This window comes from Neovison vison, chromosome 2 (assembly GCF_020171115.1).
Source record: "Neovison vison isolate M4711 chromosome 2, ASM_NN_V1, whole genome shotgun sequence".
Lineage (NCBI taxonomy): Eukaryota > Metazoa > Chordata > Mammalia > Carnivora > Mustelidae > Neogale > Neogale vison.
The window spans coordinates 55,208,273-55,224,310 of NC_058092.1; the positions used below are offsets into that span (position 1 = coordinate 55,208,273).

General features: G+C 40.1%; 1 protein-coding gene across 22 annotated transcripts in view; it reads left to right on the forward strand.

Annotated features, from left to right (window-relative positions):
• Positions 1-16,038, forward strand: part of SGIP1 (SH3GL interacting endocytic adaptor 1) — a 209,110-nt gene that overhangs the window by 87,547 nt on the left and 105,525 nt on the right. For 7 of the 22 annotated variants that reach the window (XM_044238417.1, XM_044238422.1, XM_044238420.1 and 4 more), the window contains exons 2-4: positions 983-1,046; positions 6,245-6,269; positions 12,933-12,989. In XM_044238417.1, coding sequence (XP_044094352.1) covers positions 983-1,046; positions 6,245-6,269; positions 12,933-12,989 — 146 coding nt within the window. Of the gene's footprint in view, positions 1-982; positions 1,047-6,244; positions 6,270-7,271; positions 7,356-9,226; positions 9,299-12,932; positions 12,990-16,038 lie in introns of all 22 variants that reach the window. The other 15 variants (XM_044238412.1, XM_044238413.1, XM_044238401.1 and 12 more) reach the window with 3 other exon arrangements.

Here is a 16,038-nt window from a genome sequence, read left to right on the forward strand (position 1 = left end):
GAAAAAATAAAATAAAATAAAAAAAAACACAATCCACATATGTGACTATGAAACATGTAGGAAATAGGAATCCCAGATAGAGCCTTGATAGGATAAAAATGGAAGAACCAAGATGGTGTTTGGTTTGTCCAAGATGGAAGAAGGGGGTCTTGTTACCCCCAATACTGCCTGAGTGATGTGTAGGAAATTGACATAAGAACTAAGTGGAACAGTTTGATATATTATAATACATCTAAGAGCAATATTTGCGGGGGGTCATGGAATTGTCAGTTTCTGACACCACTAGGACTAGGACTGCGAGGTCCTCATACAAAGGAGGCAGCATTTGGCTGGGCCTTGAAGGATGAGTTAAAGTTCTAAATATATAAATAGGAAAAGCACTTCAACCAGAGGTAAGACCCACATATAGAAGAAAGAGATACTGGAGTACAGATGTTGGGATATGTCCAGAGAATGGTTAATAATCAGTCTTGGCACAAAATTGAGGATGTTAGAAAACGATTAGTTGGGTTTATGGGACACAAGATGTGTCCAATGGATGTAGCTCTCTTGTTATGGTTCACGTGACCTGTGTTTTGGAATTGTCCTAGTCTCAGAAATATGTCTCACCCCAAAACTCCTCTTCATCTAAATCTATGATTTAGTTTCTTGGCAAAAGACCAATTTGGTGTTGAATAACAATGATCTAAGAAAAGCTTGCAATCTTTTCTATATCTGGCCCTGTTCTCCTTTTCTCTCAGGTAGTTCAGAGTGCTAAGAATTTAAGTGCTGAGTCTTTGATAAACATCTGTCAGAAATAATAATGAGTCATCTGCACGTGCACACACACAGACACATACATACCAATGAAGAAATTTTCATTGCTTTTTGAACATTCAAATTTAACTGGTGTCGGAACTTTAAAAATATCATTCCCTTGAATGTTGCTAGGAACACTCAAATAGAAAATAGATTTCCTTGACCCTTTGTTGTTTTCCCACAGGATTGAAAAAACGTACAAGGAAGGCCTTTGGAATACGGAAGAAAGAAAAGGACACTGATTCGACGTATGTACTTTGGGAGGGCACAACCGCTCAGCCGCAGCTGAGGGACCACACGTGGCCGTGTGGAAACGCACATCTGGGGTGGTCACCTGCACATCAGAATAAAGGGCCCGTTAAGCCCCTTATTTGGCTAGAATCCTCGAAAGAACGTTAAAAAATGGGGAAATCAATAGTTCTGGGGACACAGGTGAAACTGGAGAGCACTACCTTTATTTCTGACCTTTAGGTTTTCATTCTGTACATTTTTATCATGCATAAATTTGAGCACAAGATCAAACACTGCTCTGTGTCCTTGTCCTCCAAGAACTCCTAAATCATGGGATAAAACAGCTACCATACCAAAGAAATATCTTTCATATAACAAAATGAGATAACATAGTTGAAATGCCTCATTTGGTACCCAGTACTTAGTAAATGCTCAGTAAATGGCAGCGGACGCTGGTCTGATTCTTACTAATATGGATTAATATGGGGTAAGTTGCATATGGGCAATTAAAAATGAAATTTCATGGAAATTTGAGAGAGGGTAAACTCACATTTGGGCAGATGATCAGTGGAATCTCAGAGAGGGATGAGCCTTGAGTTTGGACTTGGAGAAGATGAAGACAGGCAAAGGGAACAACAGCCAAAGCAGAGAGATGGGAAAGTCAAGTAGGTGTTCAGGACAAGATAACCAGGACTATTTGTCAAACTGATGGCTACAGGGAAAGGTGGGAATGGATGTCAAAGCTAAAAAGGACATCAGGAGCAGTTAGAAAGGTCTTTAAGAGCCAGGCTGAGGTGTCTGAGATTCCTTCCTTAGGCAAGGGGCAATCTTGAAGCCTTGAAGGCTTTTAAACCAGACGGTGCAAAGAATTTTGTAAGGGGAGGAAGCTATTTTTTGTGTGTGTGTCTAGATCTCACATGTTAAAATTTCCTGTTCTTACCTGTTGTTTATGCTTTTCTATAGACAAATAATTATCGCATAGAAATTACATTTACCCTAGCCCTGCAAATTTTTCAAATGATTGAATTAGGAATGTATTTCTGAGAATTATATAATCTCCAATACTTCTTAAGAAATTGTCATTGTCTAGGAATTAACCAGCCAGAATTGGGGTTGATACTTTCACCAGAAGCAGAAGACTGGGGCTCTCATTCCAGTGCTGCCCATAGCTCCTTGGCCTTTGGGACTGATTTTCCTTTCCTGGGCCTCAGTTTACACTACATGGAATCTGATTCCCCTAAAGGGCCAGACACTGTCCCAGTTCATCTCTCAGTGACATCTGTCATCACCTACTATGTGCCGCATCTTGTGTGGGACATTAGTGGACACATCTCAGGAGAACATCATTAGCAAAAAACACTAAACCATTTTTCTTTGAAGGCAGTGTCTGTAACAGCTTACACAGTCTCTGCTATGTGAAGAAAGTTCAAAAGGAAAAAAAAAATCTCCCTCAAAAGGGGAAAGGAATCATACAACCTCCCCAGGGCAGGCTGAGCTAATTTGCAAGTGACCAAAGCATTGCTCTTCATCATCATTTCTAAAGGTGTGAAAATAAGAAAATTACTCCTCAAAGCTTTGGGTAGACACCCTGTATCTCTCTGAAGCACCCTCTCAAGACACGTGCTTGTAAAATCCTAACCATCTCTTCTTAACTTCTTATCATTTGAGCCCCCCAGATTACTTCCATGATAGCAAATTAGCCATCAACTAGTTCTACCAGCGATAATGGCCAAAGGACAGGCTGTTTAGTGGAAACCTTTGCTTTTCATGAACCGCTGCTCTCTAATTGGGTCATACAGCATTCTTGCCAAAGGCTGAGAAGATGTTCTGGCAATTTGCTGCCCCTTCAGCTTTAGGCAATGCTTTAGTTGGTCTGCAGTCATCGAAAGCTTGTTGATGCAAACCGTTTTCAGGACTGCAAACCGTTTTCAGCTCTGTGAGGGTTGCCAAGCAACCTGCCACAGTGAGTGGCCAGCCCCAGCTCCAGCTGATTCAGCCTCCTTAGACAGACAGTGGGCTTAGGACCAGCACTCCCTGATTTGATCATTGTTACAGTGGCCAAGAGAGGAAAGGAGCGAGCCGGTGCTAAGTCCCCAGCAGGCCCTGTGCAGGGTATTTTCTATGCACTGATATCCTTTTTAAACCCCAGGGTGATTCAATAAGGTCAGAAGTAATATCTCAATTTAGAGAGAAGAAATCAATGCCAAAAGGGATTAGGTAACTCTCTGAAGACTATTTGGAAAGTAAGATTTGGAGCCAGTATTCCAGTCCAGAAACAAGTGTCCGCTCTTTATCACTCAGAAGAAGAAGACTAGATGGGCAAAATTATCATCAAGACCAGTACCAGAGTAAAGAGAAGGGGAAGTGGTTGCAAGGGGTAACTGACACTTCTTAAAATAGACACAAATGTCCTGAGGTAGATGATTAGTTTTAAAAGAGAAGTCGGTAATTATGAGGGATCTGCTGTTAAAAGGAAAAAAAAATTTAAAAATACATCTAAAACTTTGTAAAAAGGAGTTAGGAAATGAACTGGAAACACATTCAAGAGTCTGAGACTGCTAACATTACTCCCCACTCTAGGTCAGATTGTATAATAATTTTATTCTAGATAATATTTCCTGAGTGTTTACTATATTCTAGGCACTATTCCAGGCTCTTCACTCCTAATAACTTATCGAATCCTTTAATAGGCCTATGGGGTATTTGCCAGTTTCATGGCTATTTAGTAGATGAGGAAACTGAGACATCAAAGAGTAAAATGACTTGTCCAAGGTGACGCAGTTAGGCATCTAAGTTGATTGAATCCAGGCGGCCTGGCACTACAGCCAGTGATCGTCGCCGCCTCGCTCACTGCCGCCATGCTAGCAAGCACCCACCTCATTCCATCAATGGTAAAGACAAAGGCAGAACAGGACCCAGTGCTGGCATGCACAATTACAGTGTTTCCGATTAAAATTTTTGAAATGCCATCCTTATAGTTGCAATATGCATGAAGTTAAGTGGCCTCTCATTTAGATTCCCTGTTGATACACACTTGTACTTCGACTCATGGTGGGCAACGCCTCAGTCAGGCCTTTCTCCAGAGCCTTGTCTTCTCTACATCTAAGACTTGCTGCCTGCAAAGACATCCCCACAAGGGTCAGTGCCTTTGGATATAGCCTGCCCCAAAGCTGATATAACCACCTCTCTCTCAGTGCCTTTAGCACAGGTTTACTACCTGAGTAAAAAGTGTTCTTTCCCCCCCGCCCCCAGTGTATAGATCTGAAAAGGGAAAGCTGGTTTTGATGAGTATGGGTCAGTACTTTTCTCTGTGCTTTTTATCCAACCTGGGCTTATTGTGCCCATGTTAACTCACTGGATATACTTAACTGTCTCATTCTTTTTATGATGAGCATGTCTTCATTATTTCCATCCCCTGATTCTAGTCTAGTGCCTGGTGCATTATAAGCACTCAACATTTGTTCAGTGAATGATAATTTTTATCAATTTTTTATCTTCCTTCCCTTCTATTTTAGGTGAAATTTCTTTGAACCAACTAATTCCCATAGCCAGGTTCAAAGACCCTATGATTTCTGTCAACTACTATGGGTCTTTTAAAATCTGAGTCCTTTCTGGGTGCCTGGGTGGCTCAGTGGGTTAAAGCCTCTGCCTTCAGCTCAGGTCATGATCCCGGGGTCCTGGGATCGAGCCCCACATAGGGCTCTCTGCTCAGCGGGGAGCCTGCTTCCTCCTCTCTCTCTCTGCCTGCCTCTCTGCCTACTTGTGATCTCTGTCTGTCAAATAAATAAATAAAATCTTTAAAAAAAATAAATAAAATAAAATAAAATCTGGGTCCTTTCTGCTTCTAGCCCGTGTATCACTGATTCACGTCTGCATCCACACAGACACAGAACTGGTTATGAAAAATGATGTACCCTCCCCCAAGTATTTTGTAATCCAAATGAGATATCCTGCTAAATTTGAAGGGGGTGTTACTGGGAAAGGGGAATCCCATCTCGGAACCCAAAGAATGTGCCTCCAACTCTCTGTATCTCTCTCTCTCTTTTCCTTCTTCCTCCCTCCCTCTTGTCTCTCCCCACCCAATCAATAAGGAACAAAAAACAGTTTCAACTACACCAAACTCCACAAAACTTCATGGTCTCCCTCAAGCACTCATTTAGTTTTTCTTCCAAATAATGCAAGTGCTCACCTAAGCATAATCCTGATCTCCATGTTAATAGAATGACATTTTTCTAGCTAAAATAGGAAATCAAAAAGTGACAGTGACTACCCTCACACCTCTCCCTTCCTCTGGCTCCCCCTGTTCAGTTTCCCAGAGTAACGGTCATATTACTTGCTAGGAAGTCTAATGGGACTGTGAGTGGCCAGTTTTGTGTTCTCAGTGAGGAGATATCATGAAAGAGGAAAAAAATGATAACAAAAGAACGTTTGTAAATAGTATGTGTCAGGAACTCATTGTAAGTTCTTTATATACCCTATCTTATTTAAACAAGCTTAGAGAGATTAGGTAATGTATTCAAGGTCACAGAAGGAATAAGTGGTGGAATTTGAACACCCAGATTCTTCCTACTCCACAAGCCTTACTTCTAGGCACTACCCCACAGTGTCACCATGGATTAACAATCCTGGTCTTTGGCCATCAATGTGAGCCATTTAGCAGACATTGTCCTCTATTTCCTGTTCCCCTATAATCAAAGGAACAGGTAAGTATAGAAATAGGGGGGTGGGAAATATAGATTCTCAAAGTGAAGAGAAAGGCACCGTAGGAGTTGGTTTCTGTAGGGGGAAATTCAGGACCTCTCCCAGGAGAGAAGATGAGAGAGCCAGCAAGTCAGTTTACGTTCCTTGTGGTAGTTTACATGGAGTCAGCTGAGCGGGACAGGTTCTTAATAAACTCCCCTCTCAAAAGTGGACCAAGACATTGCACCAGCAACTCATGCCTTTTGGACACCAACCTTTAATGAGAATCTTTCCCACCCTACCCACCCCCTGCCCTGCCGCCACACACACACACACACACACACACACACATCCCATGCTCTAATATCATTCAACCATTTTTTTTTTTTTATTTTGGCTTCATTGGCTGGGTTCACTGGAATGGGAAAGTAGGAAAGAGGGAAAGAGATTGTTTGTGAATCTTACTGTTATACGTTAGTCTATGTAGCAAGAATGATTTCTTTTCCTAATAGCTACCCATTTCTTGTCGTTACAGGGGTTCACCAGATAGAGATGGAATTGTAAGTATTTAAACGACCATTTTCAGTAGGTTTGTGCTTCAATATATACTATGTTGAAATTTCTTAAGCACCCCCCTTTTTTTTTCTGGAGGGAGAGAATAGCCTAAATGACTTTTCAGACCTCTTGCTGTTGTAATTTTCTGTAGTAATTGCATGAGACATATAAATGAAATCTTGGTCAAGTTAAACTTATTTATTGCATTCACCTAAAACCCTGCCCCAGAGTAGGCAAGCAAACCTCATCAATATGGTGGGTCAGAAGCCAGATAGTTCCTGCAGGGGCTGCTACCATTAACTGTTATTTCATTTCCAATTTAATGATATAAAAGCTCATTATGTGAGAATGTTTTTCTCCAACAGAGACCACAAAGTCATAATGGAGCTGAGATCCAATAAAATTGAAAGAAGCTTTTCCCCTTTAGTTGAGTTGTAGATACATTTTCTACATTAAATTCCTAAGTAGGGAATGGTCTCAAAACCACTTATGCCTGAATTTACAGTCTGAAGGAGGAAAATGTCTCCACCGGGTTTAGGTTTAACTGTAACTCTGACTCCTTGTGCGCCACCAGATTTCTTGCTTTTTTTAAGAAGTCTGTGGCACATGGAGTTGGATTGATCTGAGTTGAGATTATGGGAGTCTGTACCAACTTCTAAAATGACTTCCTTAGAATCTAAATCAGATGCCTATTCAGAAGGTTCAAAAGAACAGCTGTTACTGAAAAAAAAAAAAAAGATGGACTCACATTAGGCTCATTGGGCTGGAGTGGGAACTAAAATCTGGTGGTTAAAAATATATATATATTTTAAATCGCCCTTTATATTATTATACCCAAATTAAGGTGTTAATTGCAGCGACAGCAGAAGATTTTCTTCCACACTTGACTCAAGGTTCTGAGCTTTGGGGTCCCTTTTGCATTCATGTAGTTCTCGCCATGAAATGTTAAGAAAATAGACTGAAATTGATCAGACATTGGGTAACACTATAATCAAGGCTCTATTCAGCAGGGGAAAAAAAAGACCCAGAAGACTCAGCTTCTCCTCACCTCTTGCTTCTGGCTCAGAGCCCTCTCGTTAACTCTGTCTCAGGTACTCTCTTGCTTCTATGTCTTTTCTCTGCTTCTGTCTTGGCCCCTTCCCTGGGTTCTCTGGTGCCCTTCATTCTCACCTCAGCAAGCCTCTGTTAGCTATTCTCTGCTTTCTGTCCCCGTTGCTCCCAGGCTGGACTGCTATCTCCTGCATCTCTTGCTCTGCCACCTTCACTCAGGCTTATCCTTTTTTCTCCGAAGCCCATCCCCTCCTGCCCTCCCCCACCTCCTCATCCCCTGGCCCTTTATTGTCTCTGAGGCCCCATCGCTACCTCCGTGTTCTTTGCCCTTCTAGCGACCACCAGTTTAATTCTCTGGTAGAATACGCAGCCCTGGCATGCAGTTGGCAATTATTAAGTACGCGCTGTATTAAAGAGCCCAGCCGTGATTCTGTGGATGCGTGAACCCTAGTCAGGGCTTTATACCTGAGTTCCCCAACTGCTCTTTCTCTGCCACTATTCCAAGTCACGTAAAGTTATTTATCAACCATTGTCCCCTCCTTGTCCTCTAATTGGAAGTGCCATAAATATCACTGGGCATGATTTTAGGAAAGAGGAATTGCTTAATTTTGATTTCTCAGGAAATAAAGCAGACCTGCTTGGGGGGAAAAAAAAGGCTCCATTCGAAATAAATGCCATGTTCTCAGAAGCAGGTTATACAGCTTCCTAAGTATCAGAAATTATTAGCCAGATGCTAGTTTTACCATCTGGAAATACTCCCCAAATATTCCTCATTTACTGGGGTCACCAAATTTTGAGAACTCCTTATCACATCAGTGCTACAGGAGGCCAAGATTCTGTTTGCATTCAGTCCTTGGAGATCTCAATCGGACTTTGTTTCACACTCAGACTGATGTCTTTAATACCTTGTGTCTCTGAACCCAGGCGTACTTTCTTTTACCTTTTACCTGGCTGATTTAGCTTCCAAATTACTGTCTTTTGAAAAGTATCTGACACTGGAAGGAATGGTTTCACTGATGTGGTTCTGCAAACTGCAGGAGATGGTACACACGCTTAAGGCTTATAAATGGCTTCGCAATAAGTTCCATGTACGAATTATTATTTAATGTGTTTCCCAACACTTAATGAAGCCCATCGCTGGTGATAAGGCTTTCGAGGCTTAGTCTACTGAGGCTTCGTGGCAGGGCTGCGTGTATGAAGGTGGGCTCTCCTCGCTTCCCACTGGTGAATGTGATCCCCAGCAGAGCCGCCCATCATCATGTCTGAGACTTCAGACAGCTGCGTGTGACAGTGCATTCTAACCCGGAGGCAAACTCTAATTTGGGCAGGATGCACTCAGACTTTTTCCTAAGCACACAGACTGGGAGCACAGGGAGTCACAGCCACGGCTGGGAGGAGATCTCTGCTCATCCCCAACACGTGTGCAGGGAAGGGCCCAGATTTGGAGCTGGCAGCTGTTCACGCTGCACATATTGCCAACACTCAGCAAGGCTTAAGTAAAGAGGAAGATAGGGTAGAGCTAGACTTGTCAGACTTCTTTCTATTGGAAATAGGAGCATTTTTATTGGGTCTCTTCGGTGTGTCCTTGTGTCTGTTCTCTACCTGTAAATTAAGTTACTGGCTGAATGAGGACTAGATCCACGGAAAACCTAGTGCCTGGGATGCATCTTCCTCCTTTTCCCTTCTTCTCCTGGCCCAGCCACACTGGCCTGCTGAATAGAGCCTCATTATGGGCCCCAAAGTCCACTCTTTGCTTAAGGAACCCTGCCAAGATTGGTAGGCCCTATGATTTGGCCTAGAAATTGTTTCTTCGATGGTATGTTTGCTGACTCCATGTGATTATTTATATGTGTCTTGAAGAACAAACAGATCCTTTAACAACTTTTTTCTACATGAAAACAATCAATTCCAGCAGCCCAGCCCACATGAACCACCCTACAATAACAAAGCAGAGTGTGCGCGTGAAGGAGGAAAAAAAGTTTCGGTAAGGACACAGATTTTAGTTTAAAAATTTCCAAGGGGTTGTAGAAACAGTGAGTAAAATCCCAATTTGAAATCTGGAAGAAAGCAGTAGCATTTATTTAATCAATAAGAAGCCTTTCTTAGGTATTTCCAAATTACTCTTGAATATCCAGGACCAATTTTTAAATTAGCCATATAGACCTTATATGCTGACGTCTGAAAATACTTTTAAAGAGTGATCGGGTATAAAAAAGACATGTTTCCTTTGTCTTAGGCAAAGGAGAGGGATTCACATTTCTAAAAAACTATGCTATCTATAAGGAAGCTTTGGCTATAATATGAACATCACCGTATGAAATGAGTAGTCGTTTGTGAGGATAAGCACGGTCTCAGTAACATCAGGAATCTGGCAGGACCCTGGCTTGTGGGAACCAATGCACTTGACGAAAGGATGGTGAGTCAGGGCTGCTGATCCAGGCCCAGACCATATAGTAGCTATTGCTGCGTTGTCCAATATGGTAGCCACATATGCCTATTCAAAATTCAGTTCCTCGGTGGCACCTGCCACATTTCAAGTACTCTGTAGCTACTTGTGATGGGAGGTTACCATATTGGAATAGTGCACATACAAAATATTTTCATCCTCACAGACAGCTCTATTGAACTGTGCTATTCTGTAGGATTATTTACAAAGTGAGTCAAGTCTTGCCTCAGTGACAAAAAGATAACATTTGGGTAGTATACCCTGTATTTTTAATACTTCATGTCCAAGGAACACTATGTGGCCATGAGCTGACCTTGGAAAAGAGGAGCATTCACAGAGGAAACTGAGAGCTTTGACGAAGGTATAATTGAACCCAATTATTACTACACTTATTGACTTAGCTCATCATATTATCTGAGAGCAGATAATAAGCCTGGCTAAAGTAAAATACCTATTAAAGCATGACTAACATTGATACAAGCCTCAATTAGATCAGAGTCAAATATTCAAATTAGAAAAGTTACTTATGCTAATGTAGGGTTTAAAAAAATATAGAAAAGAAAGAAGTAAAAGAAAACACAACTTCAACTCCAAGATAAAAATCACTGTTTATGTGTTAGTGAGTATCCAATATTGCTTTTACTATGAAGTCTAGTGTTTAAATGATATTTTTGTAGTTGTATTCTTTCTTGCTTCCTCAGTGTTTTCCAACTGAAAGAGCCATTCCCTTCCTTTTTACTAGTATGAGCTCTTCCTTGCATCAGTGGTTTAACCAGGAGAATTGCTTTTTCTCTTGGGGTTTGACCAGAAGGATTTCAGCCAGGCTCTAGCCAAGATTTAACTTGATAATTTCCACTTGTGAAACCAAATATATCTGTAAGAGTCTGCTAGTGTGAACGAGTCCAGATTATCAGTTCCTCTGATAAAGCCGTGTGTGCGCGTGCATATGTGGTGAATCTGCCCCAAAATGTATTGTTTATGATTTGTTGTTCGTGTTTGGTATATGTGTTGAAAGTGTTCCTAGTTTAAAGAAATTTTCTTTTTATAGGTTTTACTTTCTCTTCATCTCAATCTTCCATATCAGTTTCCATGGAAACTGGGAAATTTTTCACTCAACCCAGGTCTAGAAAATTCAGGAACTTTTATCCATAATGTTGAATATATGTTCTCAGGAAAGATACACACAAACACACACACACACACACACACACACACACGCATGTATGCACACACACTTATTTATTTATTTAGCTGAACATACAAACTATATGGGTTGTAAAGGGCTTTGGTTATGGAGATAAGACTATTATGGAAGCCAATTGGAATATTGAACACAGTAATTTACCAAATCTGTTTGGTTTTTAGATAACAATCCTTTGTTTTGAAAAATTGTTTAAGAACCAAAATATATATTAATAATAATACTACAGTGATCACAAAATTCATGAGTTTAGTTCTTTGGAATCAACTTAGTTCATTTTATTTCCCATTATTATAAATTAAATTTCTATATTGAATTTATTAATATACTTGTTAAGAAAGATTTGGAGAATTTTGCAAAGAAGTCATTTGGAAACAGATTGGTGAAGTAGGAATTTAAAAAGAAAATAGGAACCATGCCCATTCTCCAAGGGAGAGATCTGTTATTATTAGATAGCACATTATGTAATGGACCATGTCCTTAGCTGCATAGCTTGTAGAGGTACAAGGTTGATGTGGCAGGTTTTAAAAATTCCCTTTGTACAAAATAGGGAGAATATCACCAAAACACTAATCCAATAAAGGCAATTCTGTAAGAAGGCCTAAAATGGTATAGTCTGACAAAGTATGTATATAATCTTTGTCCGGAGCAAAATAAAGAAGAAGAGGGTCACAGAGCCTATGTGCCTGGGTGCTGGAAGAGCAGAGTTCTTGTATTTGCACACTCTGGTGCAGAGGAAGAGAGGAGCATGAACACAGTATCTATGCCTTACCCACTGTTCACCGTAATAAAACTGCTTGTTCTTAGAATGCCCAGTCCAACATCCAAAAAGTACTAACCAATGACAATGGTTACTGGGTTGCCTCTAATTGGCTTTTCTAGTGCCATGCATACACGAAAGGCTTACTTCTCCTACCTATTTGTCAATTTCAGTGTTAGCTGTTCCCATTGTAGTTCCAGTGGACTTTATCTGTGATTGTAAAATTAGAAGTCCTGTCCTCACACCTCATGCTTCACCATTTGACATGTGCCGTTCTAAGATCTGCTAGTGCTTGGTGACATACCATTGTTCTATGTGCTAAGTACAGGAATGTTGTTGAATGGACTCTCCATTACCAACCTGATTTGTATTTATGTCCTTTGCTCACAAAAAGGAATCTTAGAAATTTCCACATGTAAGATGCCACGTCCTTGCTCAAGTGCTTGTGGCCATTATCGTGATTATTCTAGGTGCTAAAGTAGAACTTGAATAGAATCCAGAGAGAGTAATTCTGATATCTAGTCATCTTTCAATGATGTATGCTCATGGAGGTCTAGAACGCATAGACAACAGAAATCCACAATCAATCCTTGAATCCTATTTTAATAACTTGATAAGAAAGACCACTTGAAAAGAAAATCAATACTATTTTTAATACCAAGGAGCCAAATTAACTTGCAGTTGATTTTCTTTACATTCTATCAAGGGGGTGGTTAGGGAAAAGTTGAGTCAGTGTTAGAGGAGCTAAAGGAAGATTAGTTAATGACTTGAACACTCTCTAGACATGTTGGGACCAATTGTACATGAGAACAACATAGAAGTCAAAATGTCATATATGTATATATATATATATATTATATATGTATGTATACATATCCCCTGAAGGTATAGAAGATTAAATTATAATGTAGGTACTTCTAATGTTACTGAATAAAATTTAAATAGATAGCTATTACCATCTCTACACTTTGGTATCCTACAGTTTTTTGTGAAATAAGTCTCTAAGCTCTTTTATGCAGTGTCACGGCAGCTCAACTTACCATTCAGTTACACCAATGTGATTGCTTAATAGGCTGCTCTAATTTGTCTTTCCAGTGCTGGATTTTGATAGCTCTTGCTAAATACAGATAAGAGTTAAGTGTTCTTTGTTCCTTTTTTTTTTTTTCAATTCAAATGTTTCTCTTCTAAATTTATTTTCAAATTTATTGCAGAAGAAAAGCAATGGGGCACCAAATGGATTTTACGCAGAAATTGACTGGGAAAGATACGTGAGTATCAGATTGTTTTTTCTTTATTATTTCACAATTTGAAAATGAGTTGAGGCGATCTTTTAATAGAACATAGAAATAAGTGAACATTCTCTGTCTCATTAGGCAGTGCCTGACACGCTTAGGTGGTATAGAGGTTAAGAGCACTAGAGTCTGTTACACTGGGTTCAAAACCTAGCCCTTCCATATATCAACTAGGGAATGGTTGTTGGGATGGTTGTTTGCGGACCAGCAGAAATTAACTCAGTAGTTACTTTATAACACTATTGAAAGAATTCAATGAGCTAATTATTTGCAGGTTATTTTAGTACCTGCCTAGCCTGTGATGTGTGTTTTTAAAAAATGCTTTTTAAAATACTATCTCCAGATCTTGCCATCCCGGTTCTTTTTCTAAGTGGCTTTGAGATTTAAGTCACGTCAGTTAACTTCTGGGGTTTGGTTCCATAGTGTCTTAGTCCATTCAGGCTGCTATAACAACAAATACCATAACTTAGTGGCTTATAAGCAATAAAAATTTATTTCTAACAGTTGTGTAGGCTGAGAAGTTCATGGTCATGGTGCCAGCAGATTTCATATCTGGTGTGTCTGGGTTGAGGGCTCACTTTCTGGTTCACAGATGGCCCCTTTTAGCTGTAACCTCACTGGGATCTCTTTTGCAAGAGCACTAACCCCAACTATGATGGCTCTTCCCTAATGCTCTAATCACCTCTCAAAGGCCCCACTTCCTAATACCATCACTTTGAAGTTTGGATTTCAACATATCAATTTTGGGGGAACACAAACATTCAGACCTTAGCACAAAACAATTACTAGAGCCTCAAGGTACAGACTCTTTTCTAGGTCAAATGACAATCACTTGTTGCTTTCAGGGAGTGAGGGTGACTCTCAGATGAGACCTAAACTCTCCACCTGATTTTCCCAGAAACTGATTTACATCATCAACACCTACTCCACCAACTTCAACAGAACAGCCATAGTCATTCTTGGATTTTTAATCATATAAAATATATAAATCATATTCACATCAAAGATCATTTCTATTGTACAGCAGGTGTCCAGGTTCACAACCTTACAAAATGCCTTTGCATGTATATCCATGAATGTCTTGACCCAATATCTCCTATCATAGAATTAATCTTGATGTTAAAGCTTTTGCACATTTCTTAATGATCATTTTATTTTTACAATAAATAATACTATCACTTATTGGATAGTCACTATTAGTCAGTCATAATATTAAATGCTATGAAATCCTTACCATCTTAAAAGTCAAATACATTATTTGCATTTCATAGAAAAGAAAGCTGAAGCTCAGTCAGGTTAAATTGTTGATGCTTCCCACCCCTCCACTCTGAAGCATGTCACTCTGTCAACCCCATCACCTGATCCTCTCAAATCTGTTCCCCAAGATTGGGACCTTTTAGACATTTTTAGCAGTTCAGCTCCCTAAAATCTATGCCAGTTCCCATGTTACCCTAAATCCAAATAATTCACAATTAATGTTATAAGAGAAATTACTAAATATTAAGAAAATGTGATTTCGTTTCCCAGAGATAATCCTTTATCTAGAAAGACTTTTTTTGTATTTTGTAGGATTCTTTAATACACAAAAATACCCTAAGCAAACAAGTAAAATATTCCTATCCTTTGGGATACACCAAAAAAACAAGAAGTATGACAATAAAAATACCACATTACTCATCAAATCACATATTAACACATCTACACTCTAATGCTATCTCTGGTCAACATGTGAATCCTTAAATGAAGCATAACTTCCCCCATATTCCTTCAGTCCTGAAAACTAATTAGGTCATGAAGGAATTGTTCTGGTAATTCTATATTAGACACCACTTTCTCTAAGTCATAAGAAAGGCTTTATTCTTAAGAGATGATGTCATCTTGCTTTTGGCAGAGAGAAGGAAGGCTCCCAGGGAGGATATGACCTTTAAGCAGAGCCCTTAAGTATAGAAGGGGTTCACTGGCTGAACATTTGAGGGAAGAGAATTCCAGGTGGAGAGAACGGCATTTATGAGGACCCCGGAAATGGGAAAGAGCTTGCGTATTCAGAACATAAAAGTTAACAATGGAAAGAAGACCGTGCTGCTGAGGGGCATCAGGGAAGGGACTCTCAGACCTGAGCCAGGTCCCACAGGGCTGTGGGCCACACAGAGGCACTGGGCATTTATTCTAAGTGCAGTGAGAAGCCAGGGACAAGTTTTAGCAGGGAAATGACCTCAGCACACTTGCATTTTTAAAAAAGTCAACTTCAGTGCTGAAGAGGGAGACAATGAACGCTTAGGAAATGGTGGCTTTCCCATAGCATTCAGGCCTTCTTTCTCTCCATGGTCATGGCACTTTCACGACATCAGTCACTCCAAAATCTCTCTCTCTGGCTCTGTCCTTTCTCACTTCCAGGCCTATAACCTCACCTTTAGAAAAGCCACCCTTGAATGGCTTCACATTCACCCTTCTAGGGGATAGGGTATAGTCTCAAATACCTGGAGTCAAGGCACACAGGTCTGCCATTTGCCGGGTGTGTGTGTCCTTGAGAAATGCCATCTTGTTTCTCTTACTTTCCTCCTTGGTGAATGGAATAGTTCTTTCTGTATGGGATTGTTATGAAGGTTCAGTGAAATAAAGTGTGGGTCACAGCACTTCACATATAATAGGAACTCAAAAGTGGTAATACTAATCCCAATCATGCAAACTCTTTTTTTAATCTTTCCTCCCTTTAAAAATGTTAGCTTTCTGCTATTACAATCAGTTCAGTCAAGAATACCAGCAGTGACCTGAGACTTGAAAGTAGAAATCTTGGGGTCTTCTTGACCCTTCCCCGTCTTTTTCTCCCATGACAGATGTTACAAAGAACCAAGCTTATCCTTATAACAAAAGTCCTTTCTGTAAGGACTTCCCATCACTTCCCACCACCTCCCACGTGGTCTGTACTCTTAGCACATCTTCCCTGAATTGACACAAGTATTTTGAATGAGATCTCCTTTCTCCAGTTTCTTCTGCCCTCAGTCTATCCTGAAGCATACTTCCAAAA